Genomic DNA, 21,375 nt, shown 5'->3' with positions numbered 1-21,375 from the left:
CTCTCTCCCGTGGCCGTCTCCATCCGGGGAGCGAACCGTAACGCCTACCAGCAAAGACCACAGCAGGCCGAACGGCGAACAACAACATTGGGGCAGGTTTTTCCGTTTTTCTCGTTTTTCCAGCGCAAAAGTCACGTGTAGCGGCAGTCGGTCGCTCGGTCAGTTTGGCACTCACTCTCGGAGATGGCACGATGACGACACGGGAACAATCTTGTAACTGCAGTAAACTGGCACTCAGATGCGTTGTTTGTTTGTTTTTTTTTTTTTCCTGTGGTCACTTCACTTTGCGTGTAAAATGCACTGTTTGATTGATTTTGAACTTTTTCCTTCCTCTTGCGACGGATTTCCGATGGGGGGAAATGTTTGCTCAACGAGAGTGGGGGAATGGGGGGTAAAGTGGTTCCACGCTGTAGTAGTTGACGAGCAGAATTAGAAATATGGGAAAGCAACGACCAACCACGTGGGCCATTTTTCCCCCATGGGGTGCATTACTGATGGTACTCGACTCGGCTGGGGTCGATCGGTTCGTGGGACGTAAATCACGATCCTATTTGCATGTTAATGCACTGACTGTTCCATCCGTCCATCTATGTACGTACATATAGCTACACACTGGCGAAAGTACCTTGATATGGGTGTTGCGAAGGAAAATGCAAATTTTGACGGCGGTAGCCGATCACAATGAAAATGAAAACATCGATAAAAATGCAATCAATTATTGTTGTTGTGTACAGCGTTGGAATGATATGCGGCGAAATTTGCATTTTTGTCCTCGATGGGACAGACTTTTTTTCGCGACCATTTTAGTTTGTTGTTTTCGCCGTGAAAAGTGGATATTTAATTCAGGCAAATTATTCGGGACTGCTTTCTCCCCTCTGGGGACAGCACCGGTGGCGACGAGAAGGAATAATGGAGGAGCAGTATCGTTGCACCGTGAGAATGTGGAAAATGATATAATCTGTTTATGGAAATGATATTTTTTGCTTCGTGAGTACTCTTTTGTTTTTAATTTTTTCCAACTGGATCTCTGTAAATCGGTGATGTTGCTAATTGCGCGCAATGGGGCTGCTTTATTGCGGCCTAATGGAATGGGTGTTTTCCCTTTTCAACAATTGCAATTAATTGATTCCGTCCAGACTGCTGCGCCCGGAAAATCAATTTTATTGTTCCGGAGATGACACATGTTACGGTAATTATGATCATTACTCGCTGAAAGTGTGCTACTACTGCATCCATATTTAGAATTCAACCAAGTTAGAGTTCGTCTATAAACTTCATTGATTCCTAGGGCTAATTTATTGAATTTTCCCATATTAAGGTCTTGATCCACTCTAGCTAAATCGAGAATCATTTTGCGATGTGAAAGATGGGTGGTTCAGTAATTCGCTTCCTCTAAGCTCCGACTTCCATCTTCACTGCACCGTAGATGATTATGCAACACTTTGTACCAAATAGAAGGGTTGTACTAGAAAGTGTAGAACATTAACCAATGATAAGAATATTTTAAACTACATACGGTGACGACTGGATTTCAATTTGGGAACAACAGTTTTTCGGCTCTGGCAGTCTTAAAAACAGTTTCACTTCTACACACTGAAGCTTAGTTTAGTTTAAGGGTCCTGTACACCACCGGAGGTGCAAAGGGCCAACGTGAAAGACTTACATCCTGGGTGGCTGCTCGCTTTTGCCTTGACCTGGACCCAGGTCAGATTCCTATCGACTTGCTTTATTTCCTTGTTGAAGCTCCGCCGCCATGAGCCCCTGGGTCTGCCTCTGCTGCGATGCCCTGCCGGATTCTTATCCAGCGCTTGCTTGCAGATTTCGTTTCCGTCCCGTCGAAATGTGTGGCCCACCTCCTCTTTCACTCTCGAATTTCTGTTGCTATCGTCTTCTGATGTCATCGACGATAGAGATCGGCATTCAAGATCCAGTTGTGAGGCCCCATGCACGAATTATATACCGCAGGCATCGGTTGATGAAGACCTGCAGCTTCTGAGTGTTCTCCGCTGATACACACCACGTTACATTACATTTATTTGTACAACATCACATTTAAGATAAGACATAATCAACAATAGTATGCCACAATACTCAGTTTGCGGCTGCCGCTCTCCATCCTCGGTCATGCCCAATGCTCGCTAGATCACGCTCTACCCGTTCCGCCCATTGTGCTCTCTGCGCTCCACGCCTTCTTGTGCCAACCGGATCAGTAGCGAACACCAACTTTGCAGGGTTGTTGTCCGGCTTTGGCCACCTTCTGGATGCTGGGTTCGCCGTAGAGTGCAGCGTGGTTCATTCTTCGCCGCCACTCACCGTTCTCCTGCACACCGCCGAAGATCGTCCTTAGCACACGTCGCTCGAAAACTCCGAGTGCTTGCAGGTCCTCCTCGAGCATAGTCCATGTCTCGTGTCCATAGAGGACCACCGGTCTTATTAGCGTTCTGTACATGGTACATTTGGTGCGGGGATGAATCTTTTTTGACCGTAGTTTCTTCTGGAGCCCGTAGTAGGCACGACTTCCACGCCTTTGTATCTCACGACTCACATTGTTGCCAGCCGTCAGTAAGGATCCAAGGTAAACGAATTCCTCCACTACCTCGAAAGTATCCCCGTCTATCGTGACAATACTTCCTAGACGAATCCTGTCATGTTCGGTTCCGCCTACTAGCATGTACTTTGTTTTTGACGCACTCACCACCAGTCCGACCTTTGCGGCTTCGTGTTTCAGGCGGGTGTATAGTTCTGCCACCGTTCCAACTGTTCTTGCGATAATGTCCATGTCGTCCGCAAAGCACACAAATTGACCGCATTTCTTGAAAATCGTACCCCGGCTGTTGAGCCCGGCTCGTCGCATTACACCTTCTAGAGCGATGTTGAAGAGTAGGCATGAGAGTCCGTCATCGTGTCGCAGTCCCCGGCGAGATTCGAATGAACTGGATAGTTCACCCGAACCCCTTACGCAGTTTTGCACACCGTCCATCGTTGCTTTGATCAGTCTGATCAGCTTCCCAGGAAAGCCGTTCTCGTCCATGATTTTCCATAGCTCTGTGCGGTCGATACTGTCGTATGCCGCCTTAAGGTCGATGAACAAATGATGCGTTAGGACCTGGTATTCACGGCATTTCTAGAGGATTTGCCGTACGGTGAAGATCTGGTCCGTTGTCGATCGGCCGTCGATGAAGGCTTATAACACATATTTCACGTTCGAGTTGAAAATTCGGATTTTGGTGCATTGACTCATCTGGTTTAATCTCCATACGTTTCGTAAACTTGCAAAGGCAGCCCTAGCCTTCTTGATTCGTGCACCTATGTCGCTCTTGGTCCCACCGTCCGACGCTATTTGGCTGCCAAGATATTGGAAACTTTCGACCTTATCCACTGTTTGCCTCGCTACCGTAAAGTTGGAAGGGTTGCCCGTGTTGACATCCAACGATTTGGTCTTGTTGACGTTGATGGTGAGACCCGCCGCAGAGGAGCGTTCCTCTAGGTCATTGAGCTTACTCTGCATATCAGAGTGTAGTCAAAAATCGTTGAGATGCTCCATGGTGATAGGCTACCAAAGCAGCCCACGGTTCGGTACACGGTCAATTGCACCTACCATGATCTCGTCGATTACGATGAGGAACAGTAGCGGTGATAGTATACATCCTTGTCTCAGACCAGCACCTACCCGGATAGGGTCAGACAAGGCTCTGTTATGCAGAACTCTGCACGTGAAAGCCTGATACTGCGCTTCGATGAGGTTGACAATTTTACCCGAGACTCCCTTGTGTATCAGGCACAGATTCTCGTGATTAAGTCGGTCGAAAGCTTTTTCGTAGTCAATGAATACCAAATAAAGGGACTCTTGGAATTCATTGACCTGCTTCAGGATGGTATGGTCCACACAAGATTTTCCGGGACAGAATCCTGCCTGCTGCCACCGGATTGTCGCGTCAATCTTCTCCTGTATTCGATTCAGGACAACTTTGCACAGAACTTTGAGAACAATACACAGTAACATGATGCCTCGCCAATTGTCGCACACAGCCAGATCCCCCTTCTTTGGGACCTTCACTAAGACGCCCTGCATCCAGTCAACCGGAAAAGTCACAGTGTCCCAGATATTACAGAATAGTTGATGCAACATTTGAGCGGATAGCATGGGGTCGGCTTTGAGCATATCTGTGCTGATATGCGATCGACTTTGGGGCATTGGAATTGACCCGAGTGATGCGCCGCAGATGTCGATGGCCGTCGAAGCTTGAAGAAGTTGTTCGAAGTGCTCAAACCAGCGTTCCAGCTTGTCGGAGTGGAGTCGGTAAGCAACTGTCCAGTCGTGTCCTATACTGGCATCCTCGGGTTCATCCTTGCTCCACTCAAGCGTCGTGAGATATCGTAAAGGAGGCGTATATCGCCAATGTTTGTGGCTTTCACCCCTTCGTCGGCCAGGGAGTTCACCCACGCTCGCTTGTCCCGTCTGCAAGAACGCTTGACTTCCTTTTCTAGAGCCGAGTACCATTGACTGGCTTCGTTCTTGGCTCCTCTGGTTCTCGCCAACTCTATCGCGGCTTTTGCTTCTCTACGTTACTCAATATTCCACCAGGTTTCATCAGTGATCCACTCTTTCCTCTGAGGGCGCAGCTCACCCAGGTTGTTCTCGCTTGTTTCTATAAAGGCATTATTGATGACCGTCCATTGTTCTTCTACCCTGTCACCTTCTGCAACGCAGCTCGAGTCTCAAGTTTTTCAACGAAAGACCTTTTACCGCTGGATCTTCAAGTCAGCGGGTGTTGAACCGCCGCCCGAGTCTCTCCTCCCGTCGCTGGATCCACGCCATGCGTAGGCGGATCTCGCCGATTAGAAGGTCATGGTCAGACGCGATGTCGGCGCTGCGTTTATTCCGGACATCAAGAAGGCTCCGTCTCCATTTTCGGCTGATGCAGATGTGGTTGATCTGATTTTCGGTATGTCCATCACGGGCAAATTCAGCCAACAGCTTACCATTTTCGCTCATTTCGCCGAGACCATGGCGTCCCATGACACGCTCATAGTCCGTGTTGTCGGAGCCAATCTTCGCATTGAAGTCGCCAGTGTAGATCTTGATGTCACCCTTTGGAACCTTATCCACGACGGCATTCAGTTGACTGTAAACATTCTCCTTGTCCTGTAGCTCGGCAGCATCGGTTGGCGCATAACATTGGATTATGGTAAGGTTACGAACCCGTGTTCTAAATCTGGCAACGATTATCCTCTCATTAACAGGCTCCCACTTGATGAGCGCAGCACTTGCCTGGACGCTAAGTAGGAGACCAACTCCACGATGGCGGGGAGCGGTTTCACCTCGAATACCAGAGAATAGTAGTACCTGTCCCGACGGCAGTTTGTGTTCTCCAAAGTTTGGCCAACGAACTTCACTCAGTCCCAGGAATTTTAGCTTCATGCGTCGCGCCTCGTTGGCGAGTTGTGCCAGCTTACCCTACTAGGCTAATGTCAATACATTCCATTCGTGTCTGTTATTTGTCGCTAAAAGCCGTTAAATCAGATCGATGTCTTTCTCTGTTGGTTTTTTGAACAATTATAAAGGTTTCAGATACAATAGGTGTTTAGTCTAAGGTCTCCTATCTGCCGTGATGGAGCTGTCATCTTAGGTGTAGCTTCCGGGGAAGAGCATTTCTTATTCAGCCGCTGGATGCCAGTCAGACGCTCTTTAAGCCGCACCTCCATGGTGAACAGATGCTCGGGTTGGCGAAGCATTTCCTCTATCACCGTGCCATGGTTACCGCGCCAGTGTTCGCGTCGCACCTCCTCACTCTGCTATTGTCCGATTGACAACATTGCCCAGGCTTCGCCAACCAGCTGTGTCCATGTTTCAGCTGGCAGTCTTTTGTGATCATATGACTCCTGGAGGCTTGAGGTAGGAACTTGTGAGGACCGGAGCTAGGTGTACATCGCTTCTTCCAGAATGTCACTCACCAACTCACACACTGAAGCCAGAGCCGAAAAACCGTTGTACCAATATGAAACTATTTTCCACCCAAGGATTCACCGCTATTCTATGATTGTATGATTCATCACTAATTGATTCGACTTCCTATCGAATTTAGGAAGAAGAGATATTTTAAATATGCTGAAAATCAGTGATCGCATGTGCCTGCTGATGTGTTCTAACAGTTGTTTTACCTTAGTAGCCCAAATAAGTATGCAAGTTATGTAATTGGGTTGCAATGCTCAATAAGCAAGTTAAGTAAAGAAGGAAAATCTAAAAAATTCTTTAAAAAGGAATCCCCATACTTAGCCAAGTCATCATAATGAAGTTATGAAATTGGGTTGTTAATGGAATGCTAAAAAGACAGCAAAAATGGTTATCTTCGACTTCATTCCACTTAATTTATAAGATGAGTAAGCCATGACTCCTATCGACGAAATAGATTTCTTCATTCTGCTATTGAACGTCAAACGAACTATTCTCAATAAATCATTACAATAGGTTATGGGCTTATTCACCAGATCGCGTTTGGCTTTCAACGTTAGCAGTTCAGCTCGTGCCGTGTTATGTGTGTGCACTTTTTCTTCCCTTGCTTGCTGCGTGCTGGTGTTCCGCCTCCGAGACGAAAGGTGCTTGTCGAATGTTGTCGTGTCGTGTTTGTGCGTTGAGGTTGTGTTTCAGAAATGCAATCGAAGTGTGCCGTGGCTGCTATTATACGCGTTTGTTTTCGGTCGCTGGAGTTGTTGGATCTGATTTTAGCGCTGGTGGCGAGTTGATTCGGCCGGTACGGAACTGGAGCTGCGTCTAACAGACTGTGTACTGGCGAACTGAAGCCGTTGTGTCGCGAGTGAGGAGCAGCTAGAGTGTGTTTGATGGGGGTTTACACTGCTGTGTGAGGAACGAAAGTCGAGAGTGCTGTTTTTAACATCGGTTAAAGAAGTAGCGACAGCATATCTATGGGAGCTCTTCGAAATCATCGTGATGTCATGGTTTCCTTTGCAACATCGGGTGAGATCTTTCCTTTATTTTTTTTAACTTTCATTCCATTTAATGAAACATTAAATGCTGGGTCCGGGATGATCCACCACGACACCCGATTGAAGCGAAATGGATAGGGAGAGTGGAAATGCCAACTCATTGTCTTTAACATTTCGTGAAAATAGGGCGGGCTCTTCTTCCCACTCATTTGCTGGATGGCCTGTTTTTGAACGGTTGTATGACCCTGTTGTTTGAAGGAGATTCTCATTTATCCCGTTGATGCACGTAGGCGATGTTGCCCACGGATTCACCCAAATCGTTTTTGGCCCTTCATACAATGGCAGGTTGAGAACAATTAGAGGTTATTAAATAGTCCACAGTCTACCGACAGTTGTCTTGCTACAGTGAGTGGTAGCTCCATAACATCATCATTACAATAGGTTATTGGCCTAGTCACCGCTGAAAATTGAAGATCTGATGATTCTAAATGACCACCAGCAATTCAAGTAAAAGTCAAAATTCGGAAGCTCACGAGTTTTCAAGTCTTCCCGGAATCGAGCGAATGTCCAAACAGGAGAATTCGGTGACATGGAAGTTCACCGTCAAAACTTACTTCGATCTTGAAGATCTTCGGTAGGCCGTCAAACTCGAGAGGAAAGCAGACGGAACTTTCGAGGAAGTGACGCCACGAAAAACCGAAAAGCAAGAGCGAAGATAATTCTTGTTGCTCGAAGCGAAAACAGCGAAGGAAGTCTGGGACAACCTGGAGAAAGCGTTTGAAGATTCCGGACTCACTAAGCGAGTAGGACTTCCACGGAAACTGGTGAAGACTGACCTTGCAAGCTGTTCGTCGATGTCAGAATACGGAATCAAGTTATTTCGACGGCTCATCAGTTAAACGGAATTTGATTCAAGATTTCGGAGGAATGGGTTGGCGAGGTACTGATATGTTGTCTACCAAAGGAGTACAGGCCAATGATTATTTCTCTGGAAAACTCCGGAACACCGGAAACAGTAGATACCATCAAGATCAGGCTGCTGCAGGAGCTACAGGCACCTTCATCGGATGCGGCACTACTGACAAAAATTAAGCGTGGTGGATTCAACAGGCAGCAGAAAACGTTCAACCAACCCAAGATGGAATAAAATGGTCCGAAGTGCAGAAAGTGTAAGAAATACGACCTCATCGCAAAAGACTGTAGATGTTTTTGACACTGTATTGTCGTCGATTGAGTCTAACAGCAGTACCGATTGGTTTTTCGAGTCCGAAGCGACAGTCCACATGCCAACAACAAGGCGCTGTTGAAGGATCTGAAGCCATCGAGTGGTAATGTTGTTGCTGCCAACAAGCTATCGGAAAACCGTTCTGAGGCCACATTGTCGGGAAAGCAGTTCTTGACTTCAAGTCAACGAGGTACGATATATCTCTCATTTATCAGTGAATTTTCTTTCCGTCAATAGGATTGAGAAGAACGGATACACCATGATTTTTTCAAACGAAGGTTGTAGAGTGCTGAATGCGAGTGGCAATGTAGTGGTAACAGGCAAGCATGGGAAAAATCGCTCCATTTTGCATTCTCAACTCACTCACACGCATACAACATCAGAAACGAACAGCAGCTTGTGCGAGCTGCACTGATTTCGTTCGTATTCGCATAGCTTCTATTTTTTTGATTAATGCAGAATTGAACAAAACAGACAGCTGAGCGTAATATGAATGATTCTGAGTGTAGTAGTGTGGATGATTCCTCTCTTATTATTTTTTCCATGCTGAGCCTTTTACGATTGCATTCTGCTGAGTGAGCTGAATGAGAGTTTTGCAGAAAGAATCACTTTTTATTTTCTAGCTTTAAACATACATTGACACATACAAATCGCTATTAATATCGAGAAAACTGTTATACTGTAACACATAAACATAAGCGTCACGCAAATAACATAAATCTGCTGTGGCCAATTCAACTGATTTAAATCAGTGAACCAAAATGTATTTGACTCGGCTATTTAAATCGTTAGCATTCGGATTTTACGCATTCAATCTGGCTCTCCCTCGCTAGAGAAAACTGTTCGGCTGCCTTTCAGTTTATCCTTATTTTCTTCTACTGCTGTCAGTTCTGAGTCGAGCTGCAGAGTCACTTGGTAGGAAGAATTTACACTCGTTCGGCAATCTGTTTGTAGGCGAGGATGGCTATTTTGATTCTGTGGTACTCGCGCGAGTGAATGAATTTTCCCATGCTTGGTAACAGGTAGTCACATGAATGATTTGTTTAAGTTGGTTTAGACTTGGTCCGATTAACGAATGATTAACGTACTCCCTTCTAGCCGAAATTCTAGTACTACACTGTGTTTGTTTTGATGCGCTATGAAAGTTTGACAGATAAAATGAGTGGTTCGTGGATTTTCCTATGTTTCGAGGGGTGCATCGATTAGCTTGGAACCGAAAAAAGTACCAAAGTTGAGCACGTTTCTTCGGGACCTTCTGGTCTTAGAGTAACCTTTATGCTAGTATGCTCACATGTTATCTGAATTTGACGAGATTAAAGAAGCTGGCGGATGGGCTGTTGATGGCGTGGAACTGAGTAAAAAGACTGACAGCGATTGCAGCGTATGTGCGATGGGAAAACACAGTCGGTAAGCATTCAGCAAGAAGGGTTCCCGTGCATCTAAAGTATTGGAGGTCATCCACTCGGACATCTGTGGTCCGATGGAAGTGAAGTCATTAAGAGGTAGCAGATATTATATTATATTTGTAGATGACAAGTCAAGACGGATGTTTCTCTATTCTCTGCGATCAGATGATGGCAGAGCGACAAACTGGACAGAAGGTCAAAATCATCCAAACTGACAACGGGTTTGGATGATAGAAACCAGAAGTTTTCGGAATACCTTGCAAAGTTAAACCACGAATAGCTACACTCCGGAACAAAATGGACTGACGAGAGAGCGAATCGGTCCATAGTTGAACGGTTTTGAAGCGAACCTTGACAAACATTTTTGGGCAGAAGCAGTGTAAATGGTGGTGTACTTGCTGAATAGTTCACTGACGCGAGGACATGATGTCACACCTGAAGAGCTTGGAATATGGAATCGGTATTGTGAGTGGAAGAGGTGTATAGGATTCAGAAAGAGGAGTGGTCAAAGTGGGCGGTCAGCATAACATTAAGTTTGGAGAAGAACATGATGCAGCGCAATATTTGGTGAGATCCATCCATTTAACAAAAAAATGAATTGATTCCAATACATGACATAAAATCAAGGTCACTCCGCACACCAATCTTGAGTCATCTTTTTTGTTAGTGTGGCACAGGTGTGCTAATTGTGCCGGTCATAGAGCAAGCTGCGATTTTTTATAAAACACCCAACCCGGCAACCCGGTATTTCTGACGCCGGTTTACCTAATTTAACAAGATTGCAGGCTAGAATGCATGATGAACTTTCGGTGTATTTGTATGCATAGTTAATGGGTTGAACGGCAGCTAGATTGTCAGCTCGTTTATCGACTGCATTTTGTACTTAAAATATTTTTTATTTTCTTCTATCATGCAGCTCGGGGATGGCACAGCTCCCAAGCAACATTGTAAGTTTTATAGCGGTTTTATAGCATTCTACAAGGCTAAATCATGGGCTACAGAACCCTCATAAAACCTAAATTGTTACGTGGGCTGTAACACTTTGATGTTTTGTGATGCTGCATACCTAGCCTTCTGCGAATAGTTTTGGTTTAGTGCTTCAAATTTTCATTGGCATTGGCTGTCAAATCTGACGCCAAATGCTAATTTTTCTCTGAATTGGCAATATTAACCCCAGACGGCAATAGTATACGGACTGAAAGCAAATTGTATAAACAAGGATAATTGCAGAATCTAGTTCCAATTGCACCATTTATGTATGGTGTCAACAACAACCCGGTACAGAACTTCGCTTGACTGTGTAGGCTGGTGGCATCAGTAGATCTTGTATTAGCAGCATTAAGAAGGATGCTGCTAACAGAATTGGGAAGGTTACCACACCGGAGTTAACGTAGCCCTAGACGGAGCCAATCTGAATCGCGGTATTTATAAACGCGATCGGAACCGCCAGCAGGGGATAAGTATGCAATTACGGAAAAATCAAGTAAGGATGCAAGTTATAAAGGAACAACAAGCAAATACAAAGAGAAGGTAGTAATTAAACGTTGGCAACCGGTATCTAGATCCTGGACCAGCATTTGCATGCTGCTGGAAATTATTTGATGGACCATGAGGACAAACGGAGTAAAAGTAAAAAGTTGAGAACCATGAGAAAGAAGAACAGCAGCAGTGATTTCCTGGGTCTCCTGTTTATTCATTAGGGTGTTCAAAAGTTAAAAAAGTATGGACGCAGTCGATTGACTCTCCCACCAAAACATGTTTAGCAAACTAAGATGAATTCAGTACCCAAAAGTGATGGCTAACACTAGGAAGCAACTGAAGGTCTATTGCCAATAGGAATTTTAGGTCGAATTCTTCTTGATTTCTAGGTTGTTGCATTGTCCGAGTACCATGATGATAATGTAGAGGTACAATTTCCACTTGCCAGGTGGGTCAAACGTACAGGTTTTGGCGAACGTCTACCATAATGAGACTCGGTACAGAACTTCCTTGTCCTAGATGGACAGCTTCTGCTCTCTCTCCCCCTTCTTCTCGTATAGGAGTTGAGCTTAATGATTGGCAACGGTCAGCGTATACTGGCCAACAGTTACAGCAGTGGACGACAATCTCGTGCTTACCAATGAATGTTGTATAAAGAAAACTCACATTCGTGTTATTTGATGCGCGTTTTACTTTTAAACAGAACAGGCACAGTGATTACCCTAAAATATACTATGCAATATACACAGATATAGCTCGTTCAACCATCCTTGAGAACTTGACAATGTAAACAAAACATCTCAAAAGTAATAACTGCAGGGTTGCCAAACTCATGGGATACTGAGATCGACAGCTTGATTGCCACACTTTGGCACGCTCGGCACAACGCTTGGCACAGATAAAGTTCTCGGTACAGATTGAGATGTGCAGAGTTGAATACCCTTTGTCTCAATTTTTGTTTCATTCCACATTCTGATTACCAATTTTGAGAATTTTTTCATAATTTCTCGATGGTACCCACTTGTCGGGATCCAGTCTAAATTTTATGCAAATTTCTCTTTGAAAGGCTGCTCGTCACTCACTTCCCGAAGACCCGTGGCGTGGAACGCGTTTTCCTCGTTGTCTTCGTCCTCATCGTCAACAGCAGTTTGGAAAAGTGTATTAGACTTAGAAGCCAAGACATGGAAGGGCTGACGATGCCGGTGCGTGGCAGAGCAGCAAAAATTTAATTATCTCTCCGGAGTCGTTTGTTTTATCGAAATTACTACACTTGGTGCCGACTTCTCCGTCTCACGGACCAAGACCCGCTTCGGGTGTTGAATATTTGGATCTGTAAGTGTGTGTGTGTGTGTTATAATTTGCTGGGACATCATTTTCACTTTCCCTTTTTCGGCGAAACTTTGGGGTTCCCACTAGTAGGAACCTACTAACTGCTTCCCAGCATCCTGCCAGCAGCGACTCATACGCGCGGCAGGAGGATGACACATACACCGACGACGACGAGCGAGCGGAAGGAAGTTCGCTATTAAATTGTTCGAGGATTAAATTAACACCATCGTCATCCCGTCGTCAAACGTGATTCGTGCTGCTGCTGCTGCTGCTGCTGGCGGATGCCGTCGGAGCCCGGGTTCCGAGAAGAGTTGATAATGAGTGGACTCCCACTCGAAAATACCTCTGCATGGACTGCGTGAAGCACGCTCGTCAGCACTTTCCGAAATGGGGGCAGCTGCAGCAGCTTTATGGGATAGTTTTCGAGCAGACGTTGCAAACGTGAATCACAATAATGGCAGGCAGCACATCTTGATAGAGCTAGAGAGAGAGCGAGAGCGCGATACGCAAATACTTCTGCTTAATGCTCCGAAGCATTTTCCGGCTGTGAAAATAAAATCATGCACCACAGTTTTTATTTTTTATATTGCAATCCATTAATCATTTCGATTCCCACAGCTAAGGCACAATTGAATAGGGAGGCCCCAGCGGAGCGGGGATTGAGGATGAAAAATCTCTCTAAACAGATAATGAGGAAGTAACCGGTCTCATTTGCCAACAGAACGCTGAAAACGAAATTGATGGAAGCTCATTTGTATTGATGACTCGGGAAGCAGCGCGGAGATGGGGAGAAAAGGCAGTAATGAAGTGACATTTCGTCAACAAGACGATCCCCGACAAGACGCTAGATTTGTCGTCGGAGTCATTTTCTCATTTGGGTAATCAGGAGGGTGATTTATCTTCCACGTAATTGGTTGCTGCTGAAAGAAGCTGATGAAAATTTAGTCCTGACAAATCTCTTAACCGGATGAAGTAACTACTGTTTCGTTCAATTTGATCGTAGAACAGCACATGGAAAATGGGATGAACGGTAAACCAGAAATGCTTACGAAGCGTAGTTTAAAAAATGAGGCGAGTACCAGAGGAGAGAAAATATATAAAATCAGATAAGACTACTACTAGTACCGTGCCGATTCAAATTTCGGACACTTAAACTCGAATTTCGGACACTTTTAAAAGTTGATTATCTCGGTCGAATATGATCCACATGTCTTGTAAATTTTAAATTTTTTTGACTAGTGCCCTCCACGATCATCTAACATTATTACTTTGTTTCTAACTGGATGTAATATTTAATTAAAAATGAAAGTGTCCGAAATTTGAATCGTCCGAAATTTGAATCGGAACGGTACAAGACACCGAAGAAGTCTGCCCATTGTAGACGAAATACGCGTGTCTGTCAAGGATAAGCAAACAAGGTAGTGGAATTCAATGGAAATTACTAACCCTTCTCTCTTTCTAGATTCCTCTAAGACACCCACGTTCATCGATGAATCCTGATGAGAGACTTTTTTGTTATTGTGTCAATTTGACAGAATGATGTCCGGATTATGCCAGTTATAACAGTGAAATGATTGAAAAAGTTTCACTTTTTAAAAGGCATTTTCTTTGAAGTTCCACACATGTGTGATATGATTGAACCTGCCACACAATTATATCAATGCAAAAATGGTACAGGCATCGAAAACTCTCAATTAATAACTGTGAAAGTGCATCTAGAACACTAAGTTGAGAGCACGCAATTTGCTAATATGCGATAGCAATAAGCTTGAAATGCGAAGAAGAATACTCCTTATTCAAACTGCCATACCTCAGCGATGATTCAACGGGTTTTTTAAAGTTTGAAATGTTTTCCAAGTAAATTTAAAACTATCGAAATACCTGAATACATCCCCCTATGGTGAGGTTCGACCATTCTTACTGATTTAAATTTTATTTCAGAATGATATATTGGTCTGTGTATACATTTTCATGCGATACATATAGTATCATGGTACGGATTTGACGAATGCTGGTCCTGATGGGTTTTGGTCCAAGTCAGAAACTGGCAACATGTCCAAATATGGTCTACACTGTCCCGGGAAATTGATTTGACATTGATCTTGTATTATGATTCTCATGTGTCGTATTCTAGGTGTTGCATGATGGGTTTGACTCATTTCAGAGCGCTTTTAGTCTCAAAACTAGGCCGTCACAATATCAGCTTCAATCGACAAAATCATTGTGACGAAAAGACTGCTAGCTATCTTTTTCTATTGAAGTCAAACAGCTTTGCAGTATTCTAGAGCCTTAGTTGGCATCTACAAACATATATCCTGACATACAGTCACGATTTATATAGAGTTCTTCAGATGCACAATAGTGTGCGTGAGACCGCGCGCTACCTTTTTTAGTAGTTGGGATATCGCGATACCTTTTTGTTTCTTCTTCTTCTTCATGTTGGATTTTAGTGTTCGTGAGATTGTGCTTGGAGATCTCTATAGTACGGTTAATAGGAACCGCACAATAGGAACCGGCATTAACGAATACACGTAGCATTTGGGATTAGAGCTAATTAATTATACGATTGCCGCTCATTTTCTAACAGATGGCGCTAATCTGCTGGTAGGAAACTTCAGGAATCAGTATGAGAGAAAATAAAAAAACGATTTTGATTTACTTTTTGTCAAGATTATCATGGAAAAAAATCACCGAGAACATAGAGCTTGATTTTCCGCTTCTATGCGATGAGATAGAATTTCGTAATATTGAAACTATGTGAACATAATTAATTAAAACTGATCTTTCCCATACATAATGAACTTTACTTTTCCTACCAGCACAAATTGAGCGCGAGAGAAGGTTCAAGTCCTCTTTCTCTGTCTTTCTCTGTAGTCAGAACTGTCAAAAATACCTGTCATCCGTCAGCTTTGCGTCAGTTTCATTTTGGTTTGGCTCGCTGCTGTTTTTCCTCCTCAATAAAATTAAATAATAATCAGGAAATTAGATAGCAGAATTCTATTTTATTACACGATGGTTGGACTTCGAAAACGAAAACTGACCGTTTATGATAAAAACCCCGGGAATCCATCCAACCTGCCGGTTCCACAGGTAACCTTTAAATGTGTTGCTATAGTTTGTATTAGCTAACAAAACATGAATCATTTTGTAGATGCCAGCTTTGAAAACTACAAGTGCCAAGAAAACAGCGGCAGCATTACGGAAAGAAGCTTGTACATACTGAGAATTCCAACAAAAGGGACCAAAGCGGAATTGGAAAGAAGGTAAGACAGGACGTATAGTAGTGCTGCGTAGGAAAATCACTTAGTCCCGGGATAGCGATAATTGGTCATTAAATCAACCAAATTTGATGTGATAATACACATTTCCCATCAAACTGGAAAACAAGTTCGTTTGTTATTTGTAGAAGTGCGAGTTTGCATCTTACGTCTTGGTGTTTGCATTAAACTTTTTATGAAGCAACAATAAGTGTGCCGATGAAACCAAAACGATTCAACGCAAACGTGAACGTCCCACACTATTATCTATGCATCACTTATTGCCATAGGAAAGCTTCTTCTAAAAATACGATTTTATCACAAGTTAGAATGTGATTCCACCGACTAAGCAACTTGTTTCTTTACTGTACATGCGCTGTTATCGGAGACCTTTATTCTAGCGTATACTAGCTTTTCTCAATGTACTTTTCCCGCAACGAAAACTAGTTAGTTTTTATACGGTAAGTGTACTAATTTTTGGCCTAGCACTAGTTTTAATATAGGATAATAGTTACTATTATATAACTAATTTTCGCTATCCTTTGCAGCGCAAACGATTGATGATATACTGTTGGATTATATTTTTTTTCATATTTTAACAGGATAGAGCTTTATAGAGACAAGAATCTGAACACCACCTTGATTTCACCCGTTAAGCTCATACCAGCACTTGATCTAACGAATTTTGAAGATCTACCGCCTTATAAATTACTACATGAGATGACCAGGATTGATGCACAATGGTTTGTAGCTACAATAGTATACAATTATTTTGAAATTCGACAAGCACTAGCTGGATACAAACATGGAAGAGAGCTGCTGAAAGATAATTTTCTAAAAAATGTATGTTTTGCTCAGGTAAGTTGAATAATCATTGGGCTTCATTGAGCCTGTCGATGTTGACAAATAAATAAATAAATAAAGAAGATAAACACCTGTAATACCAGAAACTATGTTTAAACATTAGAAAGGATATTTCAGAACATGAATTCAACTGTAATTTCTGCTTAATTATTTTGTTTATCCTCTGGTAGACATAATTATGTTGAATGTTTTAGTATTGATTTTATATACGTATGGATTTCCGATTGCAGATGATGTTTTCCAGGCACGTGCTTATTGTAGCGCGACCATGAAAAAAACACAGCTTTATCAAGTAAAGTTTGAGATATGCAGCAAGAGACAACAGATAACAAAATCAAATTGTGAATGTGTGGCAGGCGCAGGAAATTCCTTTGCAGTGCTGCTTTGTTGTGTGGAAGAATTTGTAACTACAGGTTTGGTTTGTTTGCCGTTATTAAAGAGATTTTCTAATAAAGGTTATCCATTTATGATATGAAAATGTTAATATTAATGTTCCAGGTCAAAAGCAACAAAAACATTCAAACTCGACCTTCTATTGTTTGCATGAAACTTTTCACAATTGTTTGTTTTAGTGTCTAAATTTAATTGATAACATGTTTTTACTCTTAGGACAAGTCATTCAAAACCCAGGATGTACGAACGCTCTGCAGGCTTGGCACAAACCTCCGAAAAACGCCCCAAAGGATCTTATAAATGAATCCATCGAAAATATTATGTCAAAAAGAAAGCAGAAAACATTGAGAATCAACTGTGCTGTGCCTGCTCTTGAAGATAACGCTCTATGCAAGCAAACAACTGATGAACTCATAAATATAACTTTAAATGCTGGGTTGAGCAGCACTATGAACACCAACAGGGTCGTTAATATGATTGGGTTAGCGAATGACCACGATTATGCTGAAAAGTCCATATACGAAATGACTATGGAGACAATTAATAATATTGCGCCTTCAAAGGCAATTGATATTGAACTAAACACAAGAAAACAAAGCTCTTCAAATTTATGGTTTGAAGTAAGGAAATCTAGGATAACGGCATCTAAAATTAAAAGCATACTAACTGCAGTAAAAAGTAGTAAAGCCAAAAATATTCCGTGTAATACAGCTCCATGCAGATTCAATTTCTATAAGAAAGATTTGTCTAAGGTTCCTCAAATTGCCTGGGGCCAGTCTCATGAAAGTATGGCTTTTGAGGAATTTGTTCAAATGTATAAAGGTGACAACACCTTTCGGAAAAGTGGAATCCACGTTGATATAACCAGTAACTACCTAGCGGCATCACCAGATGGTATTTGTTGTTGTGGAGAAGAAATTTTAGAAATTAAATGTCCTTAGGTTCGACGTACCAACTAGAGTGAAATATTTGGATAAAGAAAATCGACCGCATGAATACTACTATCAAATACAATTTCAGTAAGAGCAAAGATTTGCCATTTTATAGTATATACGCTAAAAGGTATTCATTGTCAACTAATTGAATACGATAAAAAAATTGTTGATGCAATGTTGCCTGAGCTACGTGATTTTTACACGCATGTATTTTGTAAGGAATATTGTACCGAGTTCGGTTTTTCTAAGTAAGAGATGGTTAATAATAGATAAAATTTTATTTAGTTGTCAAACTTTCAACTTGTTAGATAAAGTTTAAATATCGCTACAACGAAAACACTTAAAATAAAAAAAAACTAAAAAATCAAATGTACGAAAAAAATACGAGAAACCATCTAAACCTATCAACACACTTGTTAAATATAAAAGTGTTAGATTTTGTTCTTTGATGGCGTTCCATGATGACCGTCAGGCTTTGTGGGGCCATGGGTTAATTGTTCAAGTATTTTACGTGTCATAGTAATATACATGTGCATTAATTCGTTTTCGATGACTTCACGATATTTGTTTTTATTTTGCTCACACACAACACTTACAATTTCCATCAACTGATTTACAAATAGATTTTTTAATATTAACTAACCAAAATAACAACTTGAAAATCCGCGGCATAAGCTCAAAAAGACTTTGAGGAACTTTTTGAGCTAAAATTCTATTTCTCTTAACTAAACCAATAACTCGTTCAACATTAATTCTTCTTTTTGCAATAGCTCTGGTTTGCGCCACCTCGTTTTCTTTCATCTGACTCCCATTTTTTCTCGGCGGTTTATTTAAAATAACACCCTTTTCAGCTAGCAAATCCGTAGCATCAAATCCTCTGTCAGCCAGTATACAATCTCCTTCTTTCATTTTCTGTATTATTCCTGATTTGGCCACAATAACGTTATCGGAAGCTGCTCCTCCGTAGAGTGTAGAAACAAATGTAACAGTTCCGGCCTCATCAATTCCGATTAGAGATTTAAAAGTATTGCAGTTTTTATAGCTGGACCATGTCGCCTGTTGCTCTTCCGGCGACGTAGGCTTTTGTATTGGTATTTCTGTACAGTCTAATATAACCGTGTACAAATTTTCCTCACTTACTCTCATCCCCCCAAAATCGACCTTATTAAATTTGACACTCAATAATATTGTCCAATACTTGAATATTTTTGAAACGCTACTGTAATGAATTTTGAACATGATGCCAAGAAAACTAAAATCAAAATTTAATCTATATTTAATGAGCGTAAGTAATAGCTGTGCCTTTAGTGGTAGATTTTGGAATGGCCAATCCGCGTCCAATTGATTCTTAACGGTAAAACAAAAAATAGCATTGAATTCCGAAATAAAATGACCCGTGAGATATTTCACGTCGTCATCCGACAGGCTTTCCATTTTTCCAGTGGCCAAATTTATCAACTTAAGGCAAGATTCACGTTCTTCAGTAGACTCCAAATGTACATCCGTTGATTCTTGGGTGTCTCTGTAAGAAATTATGTAAATAAATAAGCATAAAGGGCGAACACGAAATTATTGCGACACCGAAAATGTCATGCCAATTTTCTTATAATGTTTAGAATCAAACCAAAATTTTAGGGTAGTTTTATACATATATTTACTTCAAAAATCAAAAGAAAAGTTAATCGATGGAGCCTTGAGTGTAAAATTGAACGCATTTTCGCTTGATGCCCTCCATCAAAGCCTTTACAGTGTCATCCGGTACCAGTTTCTCAGTTTTTTCCATTTTCTTAACATGTCCTTCTCGTCTTTGACTGTCTTCTTGCTCTTCCGAAGTTCCCGCTTCATTATTGCCCAGTACTGCTCCACCGGGCGCAGCTCCGGACAGTTTGCCGGATTCATGTCCTTTGGAACAAAATGGACAGAGCTGGCCTCATACCACTCCAGAACACTTTTAGAATAGTGGCATGATGCCAAATCTGGCCAAAATAGCGGAGCTTCGTCGTGCTGCTGCAAGAACGGCAAAAGGCGCTTCTCGAGGCACTCAGATTTGTAGATCTCGCCATTTACTGTTCCCTTTGTCACGAAAGGCTCACTCCTCAGTCCGCAAGAGCAGATGGCCTGCCAAATGAGATATTTGGCAGCATCTTCTCGTAGAGCTTCCGTGCCCGAGTTTTAGCCGTCGATTGTTGCCGCTCATCGCGGTTTGGGAAGTTCTGTACCTTGTATGTATGTAGTCCAGCTCTCTTCTTTGCATTCTGGACGTAGCTCTGCGACATGCCGATCTTTTTAGCCAAATCACGGCTTGAGACGTTGGGATTTGCTTTAATCATCCGCTTCACCTTTCCCTCCGTCTTCTTGTTCTCCGGTCCCGGTTTTCTTCCAGCTCCTTTGCCGTGGTCCAACGTCAACCGCTCCTGGATCCGCTTCAACACTCTGGAGACGGTTGAATGGTGAATGTTCAACATTTTCCCCAACTGCCGGTGCGACAGGTCAGGAAATTCCAGGTGTTTGAAAAGAATTTGTTCTCTCAACTCGCGTTGGTTCACCTCCATTTTCGTTGAATCGAAAAACAATAATCGACTTCGAGTTTGACAGCATGTACACAATACACATCAATGAAAAAGTGTGCAAAATTTGGTTGATTTTTACCCAATGGTAAAAAAGTTATGCCCTGTTGAATGTGTCGCAATAATTTCGTGTTTGCCCTTTACTTACATGAAATACCTTAAATAATATAACTGCATAAATTATAATTATCGCGTACCAATTGTGATAGCTTTTATAAACAACACTTAAAATGCCCTTTTCGTTAGAATCGAAGTTCACCTTCGCAAAAAACGCGTAAGTTTTATTTACAATAGATAATCGGCTCTTTTCAAATTTAACGCGAGAATTTAACTAGTTACATTAAATAGAAGGTTTATAACATTTATTATAGCATAATCGTCAAAAAAAAACGTACCTTGCTTCTCTGCCGTCATCTTCTACCTCACATTTTCCAGCAATATCTTCGTTTTCCGAAATGACTATAGGAACGCGGTCAGTAGCTGTTGGATTGCTCCTTGGACTTCTTGGGGAGTGGGCTGAAAATGGTTAGTAAGTTCTGTTGAGCTATTGTTCAGACTGCTAATAAATGAGGCGTAAAATTTGAAAACGGCACAAAATCTTTTATAACAAAAAATTGTAAGACCCTTTTCACGCAAACCGAAGTACGCCCACGCAAACCAATACCACTATCAAAAAGGGGAGAACTTCCCCTACCAGATTATCTTGGGGGCTGTTCATAAACTACGTAGCCATTTTAGGGGAGTGGGGGTTGACAATTATCCACGACCCATACAAATTTTATTTTTTTTTTGTATGGACGATTGTCTACACAGGGGGAGGGGGGGGGGTCAATTATACAAAAAACTGTCTACGTAGTTAATGGACAGTCCCTTGATGGTTTGCGTGAGCGTATTCTGGTTAGTGTGTAATTGTATTTACCTTCATATGTTCGACCGTTGAAGAGGTTCACACTTTCAGGATAGTTGGAACTACAT

The 21,375-nt window shown here is 42.2% G+C and overlaps 1 protein-coding gene across 1 annotated transcript; it reads right to left on the bottom strand.

Moving 5' to 3' along the window:
* Window positions 1-18,412: 18,412 nt before the first annotated feature.
* Window positions 18,413-19,267, bottom strand: LOC135713259 (uncharacterized). Its single transcript, XM_065236350.1, has one exon. The coding sequence runs from the start codon at window positions 19,265-19,267 to the stop codon at window positions 18,413-18,415; it is 855 nt and encodes a 284-aa protein (XP_065092422.1).
* Window positions 19,268-21,375: the final 2,108 nt, after the last annotated feature.

This window comes from Ochlerotatus camptorhynchus, unplaced genomic scaffold (genome assembly GCF_037179485.1).
Source record: "Ochlerotatus camptorhynchus isolate MF236.1 unplaced genomic scaffold, CSIRO-AGI_Acam_v1.1 ptg000550l, whole genome shotgun sequence".
In the NCBI taxonomy this organism is placed as follows: Eukaryota; Metazoa; Arthropoda; class Insecta; order Diptera; family Culicidae; genus Ochlerotatus; species Ochlerotatus camptorhynchus.
The sequence above is the reverse complement of the archived record's forward strand: the minus strand, read 5'-3'. Positions and strand labels throughout refer to the sequence as shown.

Excerpts from the sequence above, each read along its gene's own strand:
- LOC135713259 (XM_065236350.1), bottom strand. The coding sequence starts at position 19,267 with ATGGAAAGCCTGTCGGATGACGACGTGAAATATCTCACGGGTCATTTT.